General features: G+C 41.2%; 1 protein-coding gene across 1 annotated transcript; it reads left to right on the forward strand.

Moving 5' to 3' along the window:
- The first annotated feature begins 768 nt into the window (after positions 1-768).
- On the forward strand, positions 769-22,154 carry LOC124720521 (S-phase kinase-associated protein 2-like). The gene is made up of 2 exons (XM_047245880.1): positions 769-943; positions 20,554-22,154. Exon 2 carries the CDS (start codon positions 20,556-20,558, stop codon positions 21,930-21,932), a length of 1,377 nt encoding a protein of 458 aa, XP_047101836.1. The 5' UTR covers positions 769-943; positions 20,554-20,555; the 3' UTR covers positions 21,933-22,154.
- The last annotated feature ends 1,694 nt before the right edge of the window (positions 22,155-23,848 follow it).

The raw sequence follows: 23,848 nt of genomic DNA on the forward strand, positions 1-23,848 counted from the left end.
ATGCTACAGCACTGTGCGTTGTTCTACACTTTGCACGCTCGAAGGGAAGAAATTTTCTTAAGGTACAGATGCAGTAAGGGGAATCTGGCTGATAAAAATATAGAGCAAACTGGTAGTCTACGAGAAAAGCTCGAGTCTATGCAGTAGGCAGGATTCAGGCATTAACGTAAATTATAAGATTCGCAGACGAGTCTGCCACGTAACAAATACCTATAGTGTTTTAACTCGAACAAATTTGTAATATAGTTACTGTATAACGTTGAGATTAAATACTCGTCGTAGCGTACCGATGCTTTTTTAAAAAATGCTAAAGCCCTGATGTATCGATGCTTCTATTTGCCGACAGTTGCCAGTAACGTATAAAAATATGACATAGAACTGAGCCAACAAAACAAATTCTCGTTTCGATTGGTAGTGTGCAATTCCTTGGACATGATTTTCTCATTTCTTTAGTTGCATTTAGAAACAAGGATCTGAGACAGTGCCTGTGCAGGTGGTACGGCAAAGTGTAATTTTTGTTACTGCCTTCTTTACATCGAAGATTACGAGTGAACTTGTGCAACACGTTCACACAAACAAGTAACATTTCATTGTGCAGCATACATTCATTGCCTCTCTGATTGCGTACATTTTAGCACTTGTAATTATAAAAAAATATCGGTATAATCTAGCGTATTGTACTGCAAAATAGAACGCATTCTAGCGGAATTTTCTCTGAAGCGTTTGGCAACACTGACATCCGAAAATCAATAGCCTTATAGTAGGAGCTAGGAGGGCGGGTCGCGTCGGCTGTGAGGCCGTGTTCTATTTGTGTAATTCGTACGGTTCTGATCTGAATAGTCGATGTATTTCTTGATGTATATTGTTTGTCATTCTTTGTAATCACGAAGGGAAAGTTCGCTGTTATAGGGAAGCCTTTCTTTCGCCAAACTTTGTCTACAAAGTAAGTGTATGTCAAGTTAGCTTTGTGTATGAAAAAACAAATTGTTAAATGTAGACTTTGTGTGGTTAAATTAAACTTTACGTGTTCCACTTCTTCCATGCACGATGATTCGTTATTGTGTGTAATGTGTCCTTGTACTACAGTGCGCGTGCAGGATCTAATCAATACGAGTCTTCGGCCAGTGACGTAATGTTAATGGCTGCTGTCACCCGTCGGTGCACACATTAACATTTTTGTTGTTAGTTGGCGAAGCCAACGAAGTTTGAAAGAAAAAAAAAACACTTTTGAGGTAGCTTATCCGAAGGATTGGGTTAGGTTGGAAGGTGACAGTTTGGTTGTGAGATGACGAAGCCAATGAATGTGAAACTAAATAAATCTGGTTTGATGACAAGACTAATCTGTAGCTTTGCGCGAGGTGTAGATTAGGTTGGAAGAAGACAGTTCGTTAGTTGGCGAAGACAACTAATATGGTGCTAAAGAAAAAACACTTGTGGTGACAGACTGCTTTGTAGCGTAGCCAGTTTCAAAAAATCAATAACATAACGTTACAGTCGCCATATTATGTTCCTCGGTTGTCGCATGTCATTTGTCAAAGCAGACGACGCGAATGGAACATTTCTATATATCCCCTCCCCAATAAGAGTCATTTTTCCAATGACTGTGCCCAAATGCTGAATGTTTATATACATCTAGTAGTAAATGTACATAGTGGGCACACACTTGATTTATTTTTGTGGTATCAAAATGCTCATCGACGACTAATCATTTAACGGAATGTGTTTCAAATTTAACCAGCATTTTTCTTTAGGATCAGAACTGCGGTAATTGTTACAAAGTGTGTTTACACATGGCGCGAACCTAAAAATTAGGCTACTACAGGCCTGCTTGCAACGATAAGCTTCGACTTTCTATGTCGCTACCTTCGCCAACTCGTCCAAATTATCTGCCTCTAGTCTAACAGGGATCTCTGGATATGCTATAGACCAGCCTATTTCTGTGGAGGGGGGACAAATGTAAATTTTTTATATATCGATATCGGACTTCCTGGCACTGTAGCACAACAAATCCAGGAGAAAAGGACCTCTCTTCGTTAGGTCTATTGTGGGATGCAGCATTGGAACTGAAAAAATTTGCGTTATACGCAAATATCAATACGAAATCCACCAAATACGGCCTGGTAGCTTCGGAAACTCTGAAATCGGGAGTGCGCTGTGCTTTTGTTAAACAATAGGTTCGTTCGAGTAATGCTATGAGAACAAAGTGCTACCGTCTTCAAACTGTCTTTAGTGCGATTGCGCAGCTTTGTGATAGTTCAGACTGTCAGACCCCTTGGCGTTTACTCGCACGCAAAAAGTCGCGTGTTTCGTTTTCTGACCTGTAGCGCTAGTTGACGTTTCTGCCGTCTTCGCGTTGCTCAGATGCTTCTCATTTAATTACCCTGATTTAAGTAATGAAATAATACATCAGGTACGTATTTTCTTCGTGCTTAGCACTAAGAGTTTTGAGAATTTATTCTCAAAGTCAAGTGAAAATATTTACGTAAGTCTTTTGTGTGCTGTTTGTGTGTTCTGCTGACCTAACACTGTACTGTCGTCTTTTTGAGGTAAAGATACAGTACTGCGCCGCCTACATCACACACACGCACTGAAATTTCACAAACAGTATGAGTGATGGTTTACGTGGGTCTTTCTGTATAATGTAATAGGCACAGTATCTTCTGATCACAAAAAGACGGCTATAGTCGAAATGCGTCGTGCGAAAAAAAAGGGGGTTGCAGTGTTTCATGATTACGTATTTATAGAGTGGCAGTAGCAAGCTTTGTTATGAAACTGAGTCTGACGTTTCTACCTCCCACGTGTGGTCGGCACTTCTTTGAGAACCAGTGATACAAAATGTTAATTGAAGATGTTCTTAATTATTCCTGATACCACTTTCCTCATCAACTTCCTGTTTTTTTTACGCATGAAAAAAATTGATAGGCTTGCCTCATTGATTTTGGTAACACAAATTTTGTTGCTGATTGACTTTACATTGCAGATAATTGGTACCAATGTGAATAAACAAATCTAGAAAACGCCCAGACGTTACAAATACTAGACATTGTTTTGAAGATAAATTATCGTTCATTTAGTTATTTGGGAGTGGCCGCAATGTGTCCACTTTTAAGAAACTGATAGCCAGCTTAATTTCACTAATAAATGTGTGCTTATTTCTACCTATGCAACCTCCCCACTAAAATGAGCCAGATGAATGATCGCATGTCATTTATAGCAATGACTGTAGTATGTGACCCCCCCAACTATCGGCTCTTGTGATCGGGTGCTTGTATTGAAGAGAAAAAAATATTCATTTTGAAAGTAATGTTGAAAGAAGGTAGTGAGATCCTTTTGCTTTTGAAAACCCAGGCTTCATATACGTAACAGATTTGCACAGAAAAATCCCTCAAGAAAATAAAATTATACCAACATGTATTAAAGTTTCAGAAGGTTGAAATGTTGAGGTCCTTGAAAAGACTAACCTAGTACTTTTTTCCAACTAGAATAAACACAAAGTTTTGGGCAAGCGCGCGTTAATATCTTTGGATCAGTCTTACGGAAGTCTTAGGAGCCAGTCAGAACGATTCCCTCTGATCATTCGAAACCAGTTGCAACCATCCATCGGCCGCAACTCGAACAGATAGAAACTTTTTTGCGGTTACAGTCGCCGTATTGTATTCGGCGGTTGTCGCATGTTTCGTATGTCATTGGTCAAAGCAGACGACGCGAATCGAACATTCCTCGATATACCCCACATCAGTCATTTTTCCAATGACTGGGCCCAGATGCTGGATGTTTATATAGATCTAGTGGTAAAAGTACATAGTGGGCACACACTTCAGATTTATTTTTTATGGTATTAAAATACTCATCGACAAATAATCATTTAACGTATGTGTTTCGAATTTAACCAGCTATCAACCAGTCACAAACCACAGGAACTGGGAGAATGCGTGCGTCGAACGCATTCGCGTGGTTGCAACTGTATCGCGAACGAACTTAATCTGAGCAAAGGCCACGTGATCTAGTTAGCCAATTACAGCGACACAGCAGACGTGATCTGTTCAACCAATGGCAAAGTGACTGTTTCGTCGCGCTCGTACACACACATTAATATACACGCAGTATAGAAATAGAGTTGTGGCTGCATAAGTAATTTTGCTCGTCAGAAAGAGTGGGTGTTTTTTTCCGTAGATGTGGTTAGACAGGAATGTAAGACGAAATATTAAGTGAATGCGAATGAAGCCGTGATATTGCTGTTCTTATGTGCAAGAAATATATGGCTCTTTTATTCCGAATATGTCATGGTTTCCTTATCTCGATTTCCGTGGGTGTGGTACGGCTCGGACGTAACAACAGAACTTAATCCTAGACTGTTAAAGAGAGAGAGACTGTGAAATCGTTACTAATCTATATCGTAAATTTTAACTTAGTAGTTTATTCGAAGGAAGCCATAGGTTATACACTATAGTTGAATTCTTTTATCTTGGCGGCTCGCGCTGCCCGCCCAGACGCGGGAGATCGCTGCGTTGCCAGTTGCAAACGACGCATGCGCCAAGAGAAACAACGCCATAGTACAGTATAGTATAGTTCGCAAACTTACGTTTAGGGGGGAGCGCGCAGTTTATGAAGTAAAGCCACCACGCCCGCATTAACCCTTTCGCTGCTACAGAGACGTATTCCGCGCTGTGCGCGATTTTGTCATCACTGCACTGCTCGCCTGTGCTGACACATGGTGTTCTGACTGCTTTGACACACTTATCATTCGATTTCACAAAAACTATTCCGCGCTGTGCGCGATTTTGTCATCACTGCACTGCTCGCCTGTGCTGACACATGGTGTTCTGACTGCTTTGACACACTTATCATTCGATTTCACAAAAACTATTTTGCCCAAAAATTTGATTTTTACACATCTTCTTGACCGGTACCTTCCCCCTATAAATGACTTAATTTTGTTTCGATGTTTAACGCAGTTATTGTGCAGCATTAAATGTAGTAAACCATTGCACGAAATTTTGAAGATTTTGCAGGGGTAGAAGTCCATAGCGCATACTTTCCGTATGGTCGATTTTTGTTGCCATAATGCTGAGAATGAAATATGGACAATATACCTAAATTTCATATAAAATTTACTGTATAACAATATCTCATATAATTTAAGTACCAGATATGTGTCGTATGTAATATTGAGAAATATTCCGTCTTTCGCGACTGTAATAAAAGTTTTATTTAGACCAGAGTCTTTTCGCTTTTTTCTAAAAAGTTCTGATTAAAATAAAATTAGCGAAGTACACAAAACTGAATTGTGGACGTAATAAAACATAGAAACTAAAATATATTGACAGTGAGGCGCAATGTGCAAAAAATTTGTGTTTGTCACAAGAGACAGCAAATACTTGCCAAAACATAGATCAGTTGACGAAAACATTGAATATGATGATGTTGCCAAAGCAGCGAAGCAAAGAATTGCGTCAGACAACAAGTAGCTCAGCAACGTACGAGCCGAAATTCTGCTCTAAATAATACTTTTAATAGTGTCGCAAAGAATATATTTCAATATGAATAGTCAAACAGCGACTGTGGAAGAGAAGATATACAAACAAAACAGATAACATGAATATTGTATGTGGCCTTTTCATTGGTTTTTGTTGCTGTGAAAAGAAATATTGGAGGACAAAATTAGAAAAACCGAAAACTTATTATGATTATAATGAAGAGACAAAGGACTAGAAATTTCAAAAAATTAAATTCAAACTAATAAAATTCATGATGTAAGACACTTCGATATTGTTTCTAAATAAAGAAAATATTATGCACCGAACAAAGTTTCAACTCAGAACCTTTTGCTTAGCAGTCAAACACCTTAACCATCACGCTAACGCAGCTCGTCGTTCATTGACATTCCTGAAGGACTTTAAAACATCATGCAAAATGCTGACAAACCCTGTTGGTATGACGATGAATTATTCACGTCTCATCGAAGTAAAATAGGAAATAAACAATTACCGCTGTTCTTTATTGCGAAAAAGCGGTTCATGAGAATAATACAAACACCTTTCCTTGCTATCGCCTAAATTAGGAGGCTTATTGCTTGTTTGGGTTAATTAATTAATAGAATATGAAGCAATTGGTACAAAGAATGCTTTTTCCAAACTTTCTATAAAAGAAAGTCTGCTATCAAGACATTGCTTTTGTTCAATTACTTTATTTATGACTGAACGTTTCTAAAACTGAAGCCACTCGTCCGTGGTCTGCACTGCAGTCAAGCTCTGGCAATGTCGTTCTCTGTTCATTGGCTGATTGTGTTTTGTGACGTCAGATACACAGAACGAACCTAAACTTGGCCGCCGTCGTAAATGACACGCACTTTAGTTGATTACAATAATAAGGTCGTCAGTGGTATGTCACATACAAAATAAGAGTAAAATGCCGTTTCGCACTATATACTGACCACTGTACTGCCCAAGTTATTGACGGGAATGTCGAATTGGGACAAAGTGCAATCGTGATTTTTTTTTTGGGGGGGGGGGGGGGGGGGGAGGACTGGAGTGGAGTTTAGTTATCTAAGGTTAAACTGCTTCAGAGAGAAGTGGAGACTTCTACATTATCTGATGTTGCAAATATTTGGCAGTTTTAAGAATAGGTCGTGATCTTTACAATTGTGGTTCAAATGTTCTCCACTGTATTTTCCGAATATTTTCCGATTTCCGTTGGTGTGGTTAGGCTGGGACATAAGTGCACAGCTTTAATTGGCAGAAAAAATCTGATTGTGGGTTGCACTGGTCTGTAGCTTAGCCAGATGTCGAGTTTACGCTCAAAGAACTGTTGATTTGTTAGTGGGAGAAACCACCTAATGTCAAAGCAAAAAAACGCGAATGTGGTGAAAGAGTTAGCTTGCGACATAGCAGTGAAATGTATAACTTATGTCATGAATAATCGACTATTTCCGCGAATGTATCGAGATTTCCATAGCGTGAGTAGGCAGGAAAGTAAGAGCATAACTTCAGGAACTCGTCACTAAAACTTAAATTATAAATGTTTCACGGACGTGTCAATTTTTGACCAGAGATGATGTGATACCTTCGCAGTACAACACTGGCGGTCGCTCAAGGCCAGTGAAACATCACATTATCCTGCGAGCTGTGTCTGGAGTACTGTGACCTATTACGCCCGAGCGAGGCGGCGCAGTGGTTAGACACTGGACACGCATTCGGGAGGACGACGGTTCAATCCCGCGTCCGGCCATCCTGATTTAGGTTTTCCGTGATTTCCCTAACTCGCTCCAGGCAAATGCCGGGATGGTTCCTTTGAAAGGGCACGGCCGACTTCCTTCCCTAATCCGATGAGACCGATGACCTCGCTGTCTGGTCTCCTTCCCCGAAACAACCAACCAACAAACCTATTACGAAATTTGGTCTCATTCGAAGCCCTCTATCAGTTGCCTTGTCGTAGTTCAGGCAAGATGGTGTGTGAAGGCTGCCTTGTCGGCGAGGCAGCATTTTATAGAATAGGTAAAGGTAAACCATGATCGTGGTCATAGAGTAAATATCTCTGGAGTGAGCATTCACATGCGCAGAACAGATTTTGTGTTGTCAGCATACATTGCCGGCCTGGTCACGTGATCTCGGGACGTCGTGTGTTTGTCCGTATAGCGCCCTGTATATTTCGAATGTCACTACATCCCTAGTACAAACGGATTCTTTTCGTACGTGTCGTGGATTATTTATATATGTTACGCAGACATTTTAACAGTATCCATTTGATACCGGGAATAAACCAGCTACATAACTTTTAAGGGCAAGTGATACTGCATTCTGCTTCTTTGCGATAGGTGTCACAGTTCAGATGCACTCGATTTTTGGTAGTTTTCGGTATGATACGGCACGTTATAGTATTATAGAGCCTGGCGTACATTTTTGCTGTGATAATCTTGCAAAACGACTTGACAGTACGTTAGTACTTTTGCAAGTGTCCGAAAAACACCGAATTTGCCACACATTAGCGATTATATCCTTGCTAATTCGTTCTTTTTCTGCTATTTCTGCGTATTTATTTTCTCGTTTTTTTGCGACATAAAGCACAATTTTTCTTACTGGTGACACTTCGAAGTGTTTGTTTATCGCATTTTACGTACTTGCTCCCAGTTTATTAAATAAATAGTAGACTGAGTAAGAAGGGGATAAAAAAATGTACTTTAAAGCAAATACATTTGGTCATGTAACAGTCAACCCATATAACACCATTAAGGGAAGTGGAAAGTGACACAAATGAAAGAGTTTGGGGACATGTTTACTAATATTTTACGCTTCTTAATCAAATGGTGAAGAAAATAAATTGAAGGCATAATACACCAAAGAAGATGAATGTGTACTTTGATTAGCTACACTATTGTGTTTTTTATCTGATTTGTGCAGAAAATGTATTTAAGCTGAATGCAGAAATTGGTAGTAGGTGCTGTCTGCTGTGGAAAATTAAAAATAGTTGATATAGCATCTACCTTCAGCCACACACACAAAAAAAAATGGTTCAAATGGCTCTGAGCACTATGGGACTTAACATCTATGGTCATCAGTCCCCTAGAACTTAGTACTACTTAAACCTAACTAACCTAAGGACAGCACACAACACCCAGTCATCACGAGGCAGAGAAAATCCCCGACCCCTCCGGGAATCGAACCCGGGAACCCGGCCGTGTCAGCTACACACATCCAAACTTTTCTCTGTCTAAACATTCCTCTTCAAAGTGTTTTGAACATACTTTGGAATATTTTGTGGGGACGAAATTACTCCTACTTATTTTCTGGAGCCACATCTTTACTCGTTGTTCATCCTTCGGGAATATAAAATATAAATTCCACATAATCATTCTCCATGTCCCAGACACACTTAACATGGTCTCCTACTGTAACTTTATAGTAAACAAAAAGGTTTGGACACACACATTATACGAAGACAATTACAGACTCCCACTCTATTGAATTTATCTGTCTCCCGTCTTTCCAATCTATATACATAATCGACAAGTCACTTATAAATGCATGGAGGATAGTATTTGCTCAAACAACTAACCATTCCCTTTTCTGCTCCACTAGCAAATTTACGAGAGGAAGCGATTGTTTGTAAGCTTTTGTACGAGCCGTAATATCTATTATATAGTCATAAAATCGTAGAAAAATAGGTCTACAGAATCAAGCCTTAATTATAATGCGTCTCGAAATTTTTAAACATAGGACCCATGAAAAGTTACTATCTCTCCTTTCACATATTTTTCTTTGCATCCGTAACAACAGTAAGTCACCATCGCTATTAAACTACCAACAGACGTTGAAAACACAACAAAACTCTTGATATTATAAACTTCAAACTCTGCAGTAAGCACACACGCTCAGCGAAGTCCCGAAAACACGTGACAATCCTGGTTTACTGTTGACGACATGCGCAGAACGCAATGCTCTCTCCAGAGATGTTTACGATCGTGGATGGTCTCTCATAATGTGCTTCCACGCCCTAAATGCAAGGTCCTTTCGAATTTCTTATCCAATGAAGATATCGTTTCGTTGCTGGCGCCGACGGTGGGCGCCGAAGGGTAGTCGCATGCTCCATGTGTTATCCGAAGACGGTGAAACTTGTCACAAATTTCGGGTCTAGTTTTGCAGGGGATACAACCTGTCAGCTTTGACCAATGACGTCAGAATTCGCCAGAGGTCATGTATTACAAAGATGAAAGAGCTGAGAAGAATGTTCAGAAACAAAGGAATGCAAGAGAGAAAAACTGTACTTCACGTATATAAGGGCCAGTAGTATTTTCACGTTAACGATATCGCGTGTTTGTATCTTAGTATTTCTCCGCAAAATACAATGGAAAGAAATGAATGAAATATATTACCAGCAAAGAATACATCACGTTACATGTATGTCAGTTGTACACGAAACTCTTTCGAACTGTATTGCTTAAGTGCAGTACGGGATAAAAGTTCAGCGCACGTCGATTTCTTAGTTTCAACTAGCATTGTTGTCCTGTTGTTCACTTGAACTATGTACCCCTGCTTCACTAAACCGTAAATGAAACACCCGATACAAATAAAAAGCTCATTCGAAGTGTGTTGCTTAACTACAGCGCGGAATACGAGTTTGTCGTTAGTCGATTTCTTCGTTTTCACTAGCATTACTGTCCTGTTCTTCACTTGAACGATGTATCCTGCGCGTCAGTAAACTCTAAGTGGAACACGGGATACAAATTGTAGATGTGTTGTTTATTTCGTCTCCGCTATTAGTAACAGTCTTTTCTTACGTACATATCAGTACTACTGATGACAGAAGGACCTACGTATGTAATATATGTATACCAGACTTCCGTTGACATCGATATATGTACGCTGGTAACGAAAAGGGGGAAATAGACGTACGTTACATTTGCAACCTGTACCTCAATTGAACTACACGGAGACAAGAAGACGACACATGTACAATTTGCATCCCGTACTTCACTATGGGGTACAGTTTTCCTGTTGCCTTGGACGCTAATAGTCTCCCATTCTTTACTTGAGCTATATAGCTATACGCAACATTTGTATCTTCCTCGCCAATTGACACATATAGTGTCAGTGTAAAGGCGAAGTGAAGGACGGGATACAAATTTTAGTTGTGTCGGGGGTTTCGCCTGTAATATAGCAAGTACACATTCGAAAATGTTGTACTGATACTAGTGCTGGGAAACGAAATAAGATCGACAGCTGAGAAATTTCTATTACGTGCTTCACAGCGCGAAAATACACATATTGGTGGAATAAAACAGTGAAATATGTCAAAATTGTGAAATACTGTGAAAGAAGCAAATGGAAAAGTGAGCTTACCACACGGAAATATCGAGGTATAACCGAAGCTCGCCTAGACGGACAGTAACGAAAATTACATACCCACAAACAGACAAATTCATTTCTATAAACGAAAATAAGACACTAATTATTGTTCTACAATAACAAACTAATACTCCAAATTACCTCAATGCCATTACCAATAATTATTTTAATGTACAATGATAGCGCTTATCCGGTACAGACATTACTATCTATGACTAATGTATGACGTCATTGGTCAAAGCCGACAGGTTGTATCCCCTGCTTCACTAGACCCCAAATTTCGGCATGTATGCGTACGGCGACGGACTGGGATTTCTTCTGTCACGAAGCGGGTGTCGAGTTGACGGTAAACACTTAACAGTTGGAAGACCAGGAGTTGTCGTTAAAATGGACGAGGCGAAATTTGGGAAAAGGAAACAAAACAATAGACGTGAAATTGTAGGAAATTGAATGTTCGACGGAATTCAGTGAGGTCAAAAAAAATACGGCGGGACGTCAGAGATGCAATCCCACGATATGGCAGAAAGATTAATAAACATTTTGCGGTTAACTAGCGGAGTACATGTTCCCTAGAGCAGATCGCCAGAAAAAAATTACACATATCCTCGTTAGCGGGAACTCGCATAAGACGAACTCGCGGTTAACGCGAAAAAAATATTGGTCCCACCAGGAATACATTAATTCTAATGATATGTTTTATTGGTTAACACGAATTTCGGGTATTGTAGGTAGGTAGTCGCGATTATCACCTCAACAAATCGGCGCATGCTGGACATTGTAAGGCATGCAATAATGTGTGCAGCAGCATTTAGGAACGTACTCAGTGCCAGATTTGACAGGTGCTCTGTTAGTTGTAGCCGTATCGAGTTAGAATACTGAATAAAAACTACAGTTAACAACCGGTACTGTAGCACGTACGTTTCTAGCATTTGTAGACTTAGAGAAAGCTTTTGACAATGTTGGTTGGAATACTCTCTTTCAAATTCTAAAGGTGGCAGGGGTAAAATACAGGGAGCGAAAGGCTATTTACAATTTGTACAGAAACCAGATGGCAGTTATAAGAGTCGAGGGACATGAAAGGGAAGCAGTGGTTGGGAAGGGAGTAAGACAGGGTTGTAGCCTCTCCCCGATGTTGTTCAATCTGTATATTGAGCAAGCAGTAAAGGAAACAAAAGAAAAATTCGGAGTAGGTATTAAAATCCATGGAGAAGAAATAAAAACTTTGAGGTTCGCCGATGACATTGTAATTCTGTCAGAGACAGCAAAGGACTTGGAAGAGCAGTTGAACGGAATGGACAGTGTCTTGAAGGGAGGATATAAGATGAACATCAACAAAAGCAAAACGAGGATAATGGAATGCAGTCGAATTAAGTCGGGTGATGTTGACGGTATTAGATTAGGAAATGAGACACTTAAAATAGTAAAGGAGTTTTGCTGTTTGGGGAGCAAAATAACTGATGATGGTCGAAGTAGAGAGGATATAAAATGTAGACTGGCAATGGCAAGGAAAGCGTTTCTGAAGAAGAGAAATTTGTTAACTTCGAGTATAGATTTAAGTGTCAGGGAGTCATTTCTGAAAGTATTTGTATGGAGTGTAGCCATGTATGGAAGTGAAACATGGACGGTAAATAGTTTGGACAAGAAGAGAATAGAAGCTTTCGAAATGTGGTGCTACAGAAAATTGCTGAAGATTAGATGGGTAGATCACATAACTAATGAGGAAGTATTGAATAGGATTGGGGAGAAGAGAAGCTTGTGGCACAACTTGACCAGTAGGAGGGATCGGTTGGTAGGACATGTTCTGAGGCATCAAGGGATCACCAATTTAGTATCGGAGGGCAGTGTGGAGGGTAAAAATCGTAGGGGGAGACCAAGAGATGAATACACTAAGCAGATTCAGAAGGATGTAGGTTGCAGTATGTACTGGGAGATGAAGAAGCTTGCACAGGATAGAGTAGCATGGAGAGCTGCATCAAACCAGTCTCAGGACTGAAGACCACAACAGCAACAACAACTGTAGCACGCGAAAATGGCAAAGAGGAAACGGACAGCTCTAAATGTACAGTTAAAGCTTAAGATTCTAGATGAAGTGGACCGTGGTACCAAGAAAACAGCAATTGCAGAGCAGTTTGGAATACCTAAGTCTACTTTATCTACGATTATTAAGTATCGAGAAACAAATCTAAACGACTTCGTACCACAAAGTATGAAGACATCGATACGTTACTGCTAGAATGGTTCAATCTTATGCGTGCATGTAACATACCTTTAACTGGCTCTGTGATTCAGTCAAAAGCAAATGTTATTGCCGAAGATATGGGCATCGAACACTTGCGTTGTTCTGCTGGTTGGTTGTATCGGTTCCAAGAGAGACATTCAATTTCATCTGTACAAATTTGTGGTGAAGCAAATAAAGTTGATGAAGAAAGTGCGTACAGCTGGTTGCATGAATTCAACCGAGTGAGGGAAAAGTATGCCTCCTGTGATGTGTTTAACATGGATGAAAATGGATTTTTCTACAATCTTTTTCCAAATTACACCCTGGGGATAAAAGGTGAGAAGTGTCACGGTGGAGCACGAAGCAAAAAACGTGACTGTTGTACTGTGTTGTAATGCTGACGGCAGTGAGGTCATCGGTAAATCCGAGAAACCACGTTGTTTTAAAAAACATAAATATGGACACTTTACCTTGCATCTACTGTCACCACAAGAAAGCTTGGATCGATGGCACATCATTTCGCAAGTGGCTACTTCGTTTCAGCAGTCGAATGGTTGCTCAAAATAGACATGTTCTTCGTACATTGGACAGATGTACTGCCCATAACGTTAATGATCTGAACCTATCCAACATAAAGGTTCAGTTTTTTCCACCCAACGCCACAAGCCGCCTTCAGCCTTTGGACCAAGGCATAATATCTCTCATAAAGAGATCTTATCGCAAGCGACTTGTAAGAGCTGCAATTAGTGTTGCTGAAAACAATAGTGCAACCCCAAATTGGAATCTGCTTGACGCAATAAAAGCCATCGCAGCAGCCTGGAACTCAGTATCACCACATCATACAGGGCAGTGCTTTAACAAGGCTTGGAGACATAGCAACACTGAAGATGCCCACGAGTTAGAAGATGCCACTTCACTGATGAATGGACAGTTCTGCAGGACGTTGCGAACCCTGTGATTAGTTTCGAAGAATTCATTAGTGTAGACGACGGTGTTGCCGTATGTGCTTCTGTGGAATCGGATGTGCCAAAAGCTGTGAACGAGGTGCAAGAAGGGCCATCAGAAGAAAGTGAAGAGGAAGAGGAAACAGATACCAATCCACCTACCCATCAAGAGATGTTTACAGCCTTGGACTGTTTAGAACGGTTCGCTTCAACATCCGACGTCAGTTCTGGGTTTACGGACGCTATCGTTACAATTGGTTGTGAAATTACGAAATATTATCGTTCCCATGAACGTCAGCGAACCATGACCGAATTTTTTCCAAGAAAGTAACGTACATAATTTGTGAGTAGGCCTACTTGTAATTTTACAATCACTGTATAGTGTTGTAAGTCTACAATAACGTGATTCAAAGAGTAGTGTATTACACATTAGTGTACTGCTGTACATGTATACTTATTAAAATCTGTGTTTTTCACTTAACACGATTTTTTTAACACGAACTCTTGATTTTTTTCGGTCCCTTCGGATTCGTGTTAACGAAGTTTTACTGTAAATCACTTTTTTGCTGAAGCGGGTGAACTTTACCCGCCCGGCGGAACTGTGAAGTAATAATTCTTTTGAAGAATGTTGCAGGCATGACTGGCAACAAAAATTCCGTGCCTTGTGGCGAAACCTATGTTTCCAATTTCCTCAAAACTAAATTTATGTTACAGCATCGCTTTGCTTGGTGCTGCATATATTCTACATTACTTTCCAGTGTCTGTTCAAGTTTCATGCTTAACGTTTGTGTGTTTGCGGCTTGAATATGTGATTGGCTGATTACAGAACGTGTAATGTGCTCTGTTCTGTGTTCTGATTGGCTAAGGACGTCACGTGCCGTGCACTTACGTTGTGTAACAGAAGCACACCCATCGCATTGTCGATGATGTTATGACTGAAAGATCCACTGTTGACATCCCAGATGAGCTAGAAAATTTCAGAGTAAGCATTCGATGGGAAATAGTATTTTGTAAAAAAGATATGCAGCCTTTACTTATATAATTACTTTTACAAATAATGTTATCGAAGAAGAAAACCCATCAAAAACCAAAGCATGCTACAGAATACTATGTCAATTGCCATTCCATTGTTGTAAGGTAACCGTAAAGTTTTTGTGGTCTAAGATTTGCTGTTGGCAGCAAACTCCCAAAGGAGCCGACTGGATAAAATTTGAATAATAACATCCGGGGTCAAGGGAAGTGTTAGATTCCAATTTTCATTTTCTAGTGCTTTTTTTCTTTGGTAGGATTAAGTGTGGCGGTGGTGAAATTTGAGATTTATAGTGTGGTATCAGTTGTTTCTGTTGACATAATCATGGAAGCGATCGATTCCAGTGGATTTTGTGTGTAATGGAATTTGGGAAGGTTGTGGGGTCTTGTTATTTTAGTGCTGTTTGTCGTTTGGTGTAGTGGTGTGTGTTTATATTTAGTTTGTCCCCACCCAAAAACCCCTAATTTCCCCCACTTGTCCCTTTAGTTTCATTATATATTTGGAGGAATATTTGTTTGGTGGTTTTTCGATCTATTCTCGTGTTTGTTGTCATGTTTATATGATAACGTCGTAGGAACGGTATGGGAGTTGCTGTGGATGGTCGTTTTCGCCATATTGGTGGCGTCATTGGTCAAAGCAGAGGGGTGGAATCGGACGCTTCCCTTATCGCGACATCCCATACTATCATTACTATTTTCGCGCGGTGTGTGTGTGTGTGTGTGTGTGTGTGTGTGTGTGTGTGTGTGTGTGTGTGTGTGTGTGTACCAACTTACAGAGAACGTGTTAATAATTTCAGGAAAATTGTTACTCACACTTTTGAGACCTTCACACCTACATCTGGACTCCAAGGTGACACAAGCATCAAATGTCTCAGTTCTGTCTGATTTGCACTGACTAATCTCTCCTGCTGTGTTCACTTGTAGATGTCCGTATTCCACTCAATTCTGTCCTATTGCATAAACTTTTGGGTACTGTAGATAAAATCCCCCCCCCATGAACCACGGATGGGGAGGCTTGTGTGCTTCAGCGATACAGATGGGCGTACCGTAGGTGCAACCACAATGGAGGGGTATCTGTTGAGAGGGCAGACAAACGTGTGGTTCCTGAAGAGAGGCAGCCTTTACAGTAGTTGCAGGGGCAACAGTCTGGATGATTGACTGATCTAGCCTTGTAACAATAACCAAAACGGCCTTGCTGTGCTGGTACTGCGAACGGCTGGAAGCAAGGGGAAACTACAGCCGTAATTTTTCCCAAGGGCATGCAGCTTTACTGTATGATTAAATGATGATGGCGTCCTCTTGGGTAAAATATTCCGGACGTAAAATAGTCCCCCATTTGGATCTCTGGGCAGAGAACTCAGGAGGACATTGTTATCAGGAGAAAGAAAACTGGCGTTCTACGGATCGGAGCATGGAATGTCAGATCCCTTAATCGGGCAGGTACGTTAGAAAATTTAAGAAGGGACATGGATAGGTTAAAGTTAGATAGGGGTAATGCAGGAGTAAGTATAATAATGAATAAAAAAAATAGGAGTATGGGGAAGCTACTACAAACAGCATAGTGAACACATTATTGTGGCCAAGATAGACACGAAGCCCACGCCTACTACAGTAGTAAAAGTTTATATGCCAACTAGCTCTGCAGATGTTGAAGAAATTGATGAAATGTATGATGAGATAAAAGAAATTATACAGGTAGTGAAAGGAGACAAAAATTTAAGTCATGGGTGACTGGAATTCGAGATTAGCAAAAGGGAGAGAAGGAAACATAGTAGGTGAATATGGATTGGGGGTTAGAAATGAAAGGAAGCCGCCTGGTAGAATTTTGCACAGAGTATAACTTAATCATAGCTAACACTGGGTTCAAGAATCATATAAGAAGGTTGTATACATGGAAGAATCCTGGAGATACTAAAAGGTATCAGATAGATTATATAATGGTAAGACAGAGATTTAGGAACCAGGTTTTAAATTGTAAGACATTTCCAGGGGCAGATGTGGATTCTGACCACAATCTATTGGTTATGAACTGCAGATTGAAACTGAAGAAACTGCAAAAAGGTGGGAATCTAAGGAGATGGGACCTGGATAAACTGAAAGAACCAGAGGTTGTAGAGAGTTTCAGGGAGAGCATAAGGGAACAATTGACAGGAATGGGGGAAAGAAATACAGTAGAAGAAGAATGGGTAGCTATGAGAGATGAAGTAGTGAAGGCAGCAGACGATCAAGTAGGTAAAAAGGCGAGGGCTAATAGAAATCCTTGGGTAACAGAAGAAATACTGAATTTAATTGATGAAAGGAGAAAATATAAAAATGCAGTAAATGAAGCAGGCAAAAAGGAATACAAATGCCTCAAAAATGAGATCGACAGGAAGTGCAAAATGGCTAAGCAGGGATGGCTAGAGGACAAATGTAAGGATGTAGAGGCTTCTCTCACTAGGGGTAAGATAGATACCGCCTACAGGAAAATTAAAGAGACCTTTGGAGAGAAGAGAACCACTTGTATGAATATCAAGAGCTCAGATGGAAACCCAGTTCTAAGCAAAGAAGGGAAAGCAGAAAGGTGGAAGGAGCATGTAGAGGGTCTATACAGGGGCGATGTACTTGAGGTCAATATTATGGAAATGGAAGAGGATGTAGATGGAGATGAAATAGGAGATATGATACTGTGTGAGGAGTTTGACAGAGCACTGAAAGACCCAAGTTGAAACAAGGCTCCGGGAGTAGTCAACATTCCATTAGAACTACTGACAGCCTTGAGAGAGCCAGTCCTGACAAAACTCTACCACCTGGTGAGCAAGATGTATGAGGCAGGCGAAATACCCTCAGACTTCAAGACGAAAATAATAATTCTGATCCCAAAGAAAGCGGGTGTTGACAGATGTGAAAATTACCGAACTATCAGTTTAATAAGTCACAGGTGCAAAATACTAACGTGAATTCTTTACAGACTAATGGAAAAACTGGTAGAAGCCAACCTCAGGGAAGATCAGTTTGGATTCCGTAGAAATACTGGAACACGCGAGACAATACTGACCTTACGAAAGGCAAACCTACGTTCCTAGCATTTGTAGATTTAGAGAAAGCTTTTGACAGTGTTGACTGGATTACTCTCTTTCAAATTCTGAAGGTGGCAGGTGTCAAATACAGAGACCAAAAGGCTATTTACAATTTGTACAGAAACCAGTTGACAGTTATGAGTCGAGGGGCATGAACAGGAAGCAGTGGTTGGGAAGGGAGTGAGACAGGGTTGTAGCCTCTCCCCGATGTTATTCAATCTATATATTGAGCAAGCAGTAAAGGAGACAAAAGAAAAATTCAGAGTAGGTATTAAAGATCCACGGAGAAGAAATAAAAACTTTGAGGTTTGCTAATGACAGTATAATTCTGTCAGTGACAGCAAAGGACTTGGAAGAGCAGTTGAACGGAATGGACAGTGTCTTGAAAGGAGGATATAAGATGAACATCAACAAATGCAAAATGAGGATAATGGAATGTAGTCGAATTAAGTTGGGTGATGCTGAGGGAAGTAGATTAGGAATTGACACTTAAAGTAGTAAAGAAGTTTTGCTATTTGGGGAGCAAAATAACTGATGATGGTCGAAGTAGAGAGGATATAAAATATAGACTGGCAATGGCAAGGAAAGCATTTCTGAAGAAGAGAAATTTGTTAACATTGAATGCACAAACAGTGCCCGAACTCTTACGGGAATTGGCAACGTGCCGCGAGTAATGAGTATAATGGGCGGGGACACTACGAATGTAGTGCGGGACAATACATTGAGAATGTGGGTTTCGTGGGAAGAGTGCCAGACATAAATCCCTGCAGTCGCGCTATCCTCTGTGTCCTCGGTGGCTCAGATGGATATAGCGTCTGCCATGTAAGCAGGAGATCCCGGGTTCGAGTCCCGGTCCACGCACACATTTTCATCTGTCCCAGTTGACGTATGTCAACGCCTGTAAGCAGTTAAGGGTGTTCATTTCATTGTAATAAAATAGTAGTGTTTAGGTTTTGAAACCACATATCACACTGAGTGCATTTGTCATTATATTTAGGTTCTGCATCAAGTGCCTCCTCATTATAAACTTCAGTAAATTTTGTAGATGTTGGTTCTGTAAAACTTTGTGCAACTTCTTCCAATTTTCTTTCTACATACTGTTGTGTTCTTGTGCTTCTTATCTTACCTGGCCATTTAAAAGGGGACCTATTAGAGGCTAGATCAGATATGCTGACTGTTGTGTCTAGACAAGACAGCCTAGACACAATGAGAGGAAGCCGAAAGGCACGCGTTTAGCTAAAGCAGGATGGCGTGAGGTCTGAAACAGGATACGTAATGAATGAATGCTATAAAGAAAAGTACGTAGCTTCTGGAATACTTAACTTTAATCCATCATTTGTATACAGCGTTCTTGATGATACAAGTGAGACTCCGTAGATACGTGCAATGTTACTAATGGCGCCTTGCTAGGTCGTAGCCATTGACTTAGCTGAAGGCTATTCTAACTATCGGCTCGGCAAAGGAGCGAGGCTTCGTCAGTATAGTCGCTAGCTACGTCGTCCGTACAACTGGGGCAAGTGCTATCCCGTATCTCAAGACCTGCCTTGTGGTGGCGCTCGGTCTGCGATCCCTGACAGTGGCGACACGCGGGTCCGACATGTACTAATGGACCGCGGCCGATTTAAAGCTACCACCTAGCAAGTGTGGTGTCTGGCGGTGACACCACACTGACATTCAACACATCAACTACTTCACACTCAGGAATATAAACATCTGCATTGTCTTCCTCAGATCACATTCCAGTGATGATGATTATTCAGGTTGCCTACAACAAGAAGTTCAGTGAAATTTCTTGTTGTAGTGAGTATAACCATTCCTGCACAACGGATGTGATGGTAACACAGTTACTTCAGGACCGAGGTATTTCTGCAACACCTCTGACTGATTTCCAACAATTGGGAAGCGTTTTCACTTTCTTAAACACCATCGTCTTGTCTTTCTTCATCTTCCGCACACATCATTCTTTCATTCCTCACTGACATCGTATCTAACAAAAAGTTCAAACAAAAAAAACAAAACTCTGTGCAGAACAATTCATGTGCAAGTTCTCATTCGTTTGTTATAAATGGAAGAAAGATGGAAACAGTGTTGTCAATATGCATGTTCTACAATGGAAATTCAGTAATGTGAAATAGGTAGAATGTTGAAAAATTTCTGACACTTTACACAGAAAAAATATTACCCACTTTGATAGCTGTAACTACTAACACATTAAGCAAAGAATATATTGCACAGTTTTTATGAGTTTAAAATGAAAATATTTTATTTATTAACACAGGTGATACAGAGGTCTGACGTACATTTTTTCCACAGAAATTCACGATTGAGTTAATGTGGCTTGTATAATTTGACATGAGATTGCTCTGCCTGACATTCTCTTACATACCTTAAATAAAAGTGACAAGCACGAAATCTTTAGCGATACTTATTCTGTGGAATAACTGTTAACTTTCTGTCCACAGAAATGGAATCGCCAACACTCGCCTGCAACCCGCCAGACGATGTACTGTTTTGCGTCTTTGCCTATCTGCCCATCCCAGAGTTGGTCCGATGTGCTACTGTATGCAAGCAGTGGTACAAAATTGTGACAGGGTTCACCCACCTGTGGAAAGGGAAAAGGTACGTCAGCAATAGAAGTCCGAGAGAATCTGCCGAGACGTGCGCCGTATTGTCCATCGTACCGCTGTTGCAGGAAATCGAAATCAAGGTGGCCAAAATGTTTGAGGTGAAAATTTACTACCCACAGTTGTTGTTGTCGGTGACCAACATGTCTGACATACGAGCTGTGCAGGACTGTCAGAGACTAGGGTCTACGCACGTGACAACTGATCTCAGCATTGCAGATATAGTCTTCTCTTCTCGTTCGCCTATCTGTTTTACAGCGCTCCGGACGCTGAAGATTGTCAGAGGGAACCCGACACTGACACTCTTCAAGCCGGGCACTAGGGCGGAATGTGCCATCATCTCTGCCTTGGAGCTGTGCCCGTTTCTCACGGAGCTGAGCCTCGACGTAGAGTCCCTGTCGGCGAACTACTTGGACTCTCTGGAAGGGCTCGGCCGGCTGGAGGTTCTAAGAATCCACTGCCGCAGTCTGAATGACCTGACGTTCCTACGGCACTGCTCGGATAAACTGGAGGAACTGGAACTGGAAAGTTGCGACGACTTGCCGTCGGCTGCGTACGCGGAGCTCCGCCACCTCGGGAAACTGCAGATGTTGCGGCTGTGCGACTGCCGTGTGGGGGGAGCGGATATGGAGGTGGCCGCGGCAGGTCTGAGGTCTCTCGAGAAGCTGCAGTTGGATCGTTGCGGAATGCTCTCGGACCTGTCCTTCTTGCGGTTCTGCAGCCAGCTGCGGGAGCTCCGCGTTGAGGCCGAGGACGTGGTGCTGACTGGTCTGAAGCACCTGCCCACCGGACTCCGCTCGCTCTGCCTCGTCAACAACGCTCTGACCGGTGACGAACTCTCCGAGGTGCTCCCGTTCCTGCGGCTGCTCGAGGAACTGAACCTCTGCAACACAGAGCTGGTCCAACTGGGCTTCCTCCGCTACTGTCGCAGACTGCGCCGCCTCTGCCTCAAGAACTCTACCTGGCCCGACACGTCGGAACTGTCGAGCCCGTGCAATCTGACGCGGCTCGAGACGTTGGTTCGAGAAGGTGCGGGTACGATGTGGACGTACTCTCCGGAACGGTGTCGTCACTGCCGCGACTGGACACTCTGTCGCTGGCCTACGTACAGGACGCCGCCGGGAGGTCCCTCAGCCAGTGGTCGCAACGTCGCGCTTTGTTGCTTTTCTGAGTTTACGGGTTGGAGGTGGATGCCCGTTGGGAACTTGAACACCTGAATAATTTGAACCTTTCTCCTTATATGTCACCACTTAGTGTGCAACTTTACCAGTGAAGTCATCTGATTGAGTCTGCCCCAAGTAAAAATCTATTGCTCGGATTGCTTTGTATAAACTTCTGTTACACGAGCTTTTCTAAGCAGAGGTGTCAACACCTGTATAGATTGATGTATATTTATTTGCCACGTATGTTCATTTGCTCAATAAATGTTTCCCTGTGTAGTAGTGTGTATGCACCTTTTTCTATCTTACTGGCAGATTAAAACTGTGTGCCATGTCAGGATACAAACTCGAACCTCACTTTTTGTGAGTTCTCCAGTCACGTTCCACAATATCCCACACAACTTCACTTCTGCCACTACCACTTCTCCTACCATCCAAAGTTAAAAAGGACTTCCCTGCATACTTTACTGGCCTAGCACACCTAAGAAAAAAGATGTCGAGGGAAACCATTTACAAAAAGAACCTCTGAACTGCTGAGTGAACACTTAACTCTGGAAACTACACCTTGGCTTTGGCTAATCTGTTTCTCAAAAGTCTCACTTCTTCTAGTACTTGCTAGTCCTGTGAGGTATGCAGAAGAATATCTGTGATATTTGGATGGTAGTACAAGAGGAGAAAGAGTCGTGACTACAAAACTGAATAAGTAAGAGTATTGCCCGTGATGGCAAGGTTTTGGCCTAAAGTTCCAGTACAGCATACAGTTTTAATCTGCCAAGAATGTTTTCTGCAAGTGATATTTGAACGATTTCTCATTGAATATATGACCCTCCCCTAATTTAACCTCTCATTTATAGGTGCAGAGAGAGAGAGAGAGAGAGAGAGAGAGAGAGAGTGTGTGTGTGTGTGTGTGTGTGTGTGTGTCACAAACAGCCACTAAGCTAACCAAAAACAATTGCAGGCATCATTCGTTACATTAAAATATCAAGGCATAACATATCACTTTACACTGTAGAGATCTGTTACACTTAATAGTTCCCCATTGAGATGGATGATGCTATGGGAGTCGTAGCTCCTTCGGTATTCTGTTCCAAACGTATAATTAAAATTCATAACACCTTACGTTGCAGTGAATTAGTCTCTATATTTTAAAAGATCTTCAACCCATCTTAGGTTTGTTTCAAACTGTTAAGTGTACATGGGCTTAAATTAGTCCGTGGATTTAACTTTCAATCCAGTCAGAAGAATTCTGTTTTCACACTAATCTTCTTCATACCATCTTGTTCTCTTCTAAATTTATTAACAGGAATATGTGCAAACACACACACACACACACACACACACACACACGTACGTTTGTCTGTACCATAAAGTACATTCCGTGTTCGACTAATTACTGCTAATCGTTGTTACTCATGAAACAGGTAAGTCATTCTTCAGCATAGAAAATTAATCCACGTTGGTTGAAGCCATTAGGCCAGAGGAATTGCAGAGAGACTAATTACATCAAAATAAAGACCTTCCCATAAGAACATTTACAAACCAAACCATGTAGTTCAGCACTCGTATAAAAATGTTCGAAACTGCGATTACTAACAATTAATTTAGCTTGTGAAAACCTGCTAAGCCTGGATACATGCATTTCATCATCCAGAAGCTTATCTATAAATATGTGCCCTTCTTCTAGATTTTATAGCATCCAACAAGTACTCTTGGTTATGCTAAAGCTGTAAGCAAGCAAGTTTTACGTACATGACTCTACTTGCATAATCGTAAATTGTTTTGGTGCGGAGTTGAAGACCAAGAGGGACTTGTAATTCTTTGTTGCTCCTTACTCGATACTTGTGTTCTCTATGTCTTATGTAGACAACAAAACTCAGGTGCACTCTCCGTTTTTCATTCATTTCGCCAAATATATAACTTGAAGGAGCTGCACTATCCAGATAAATTCTTCCGCATTACTATCTCAGTGTGAG

Source organism: Schistocerca piceifrons, chromosome 11, assembly GCF_021461385.2.
Source record: "Schistocerca piceifrons isolate TAMUIC-IGC-003096 chromosome 11, iqSchPice1.1, whole genome shotgun sequence".
In the NCBI taxonomy this organism is placed as follows: Eukaryota; Metazoa; Arthropoda; class Insecta; order Orthoptera; family Acrididae; genus Schistocerca; species Schistocerca piceifrons.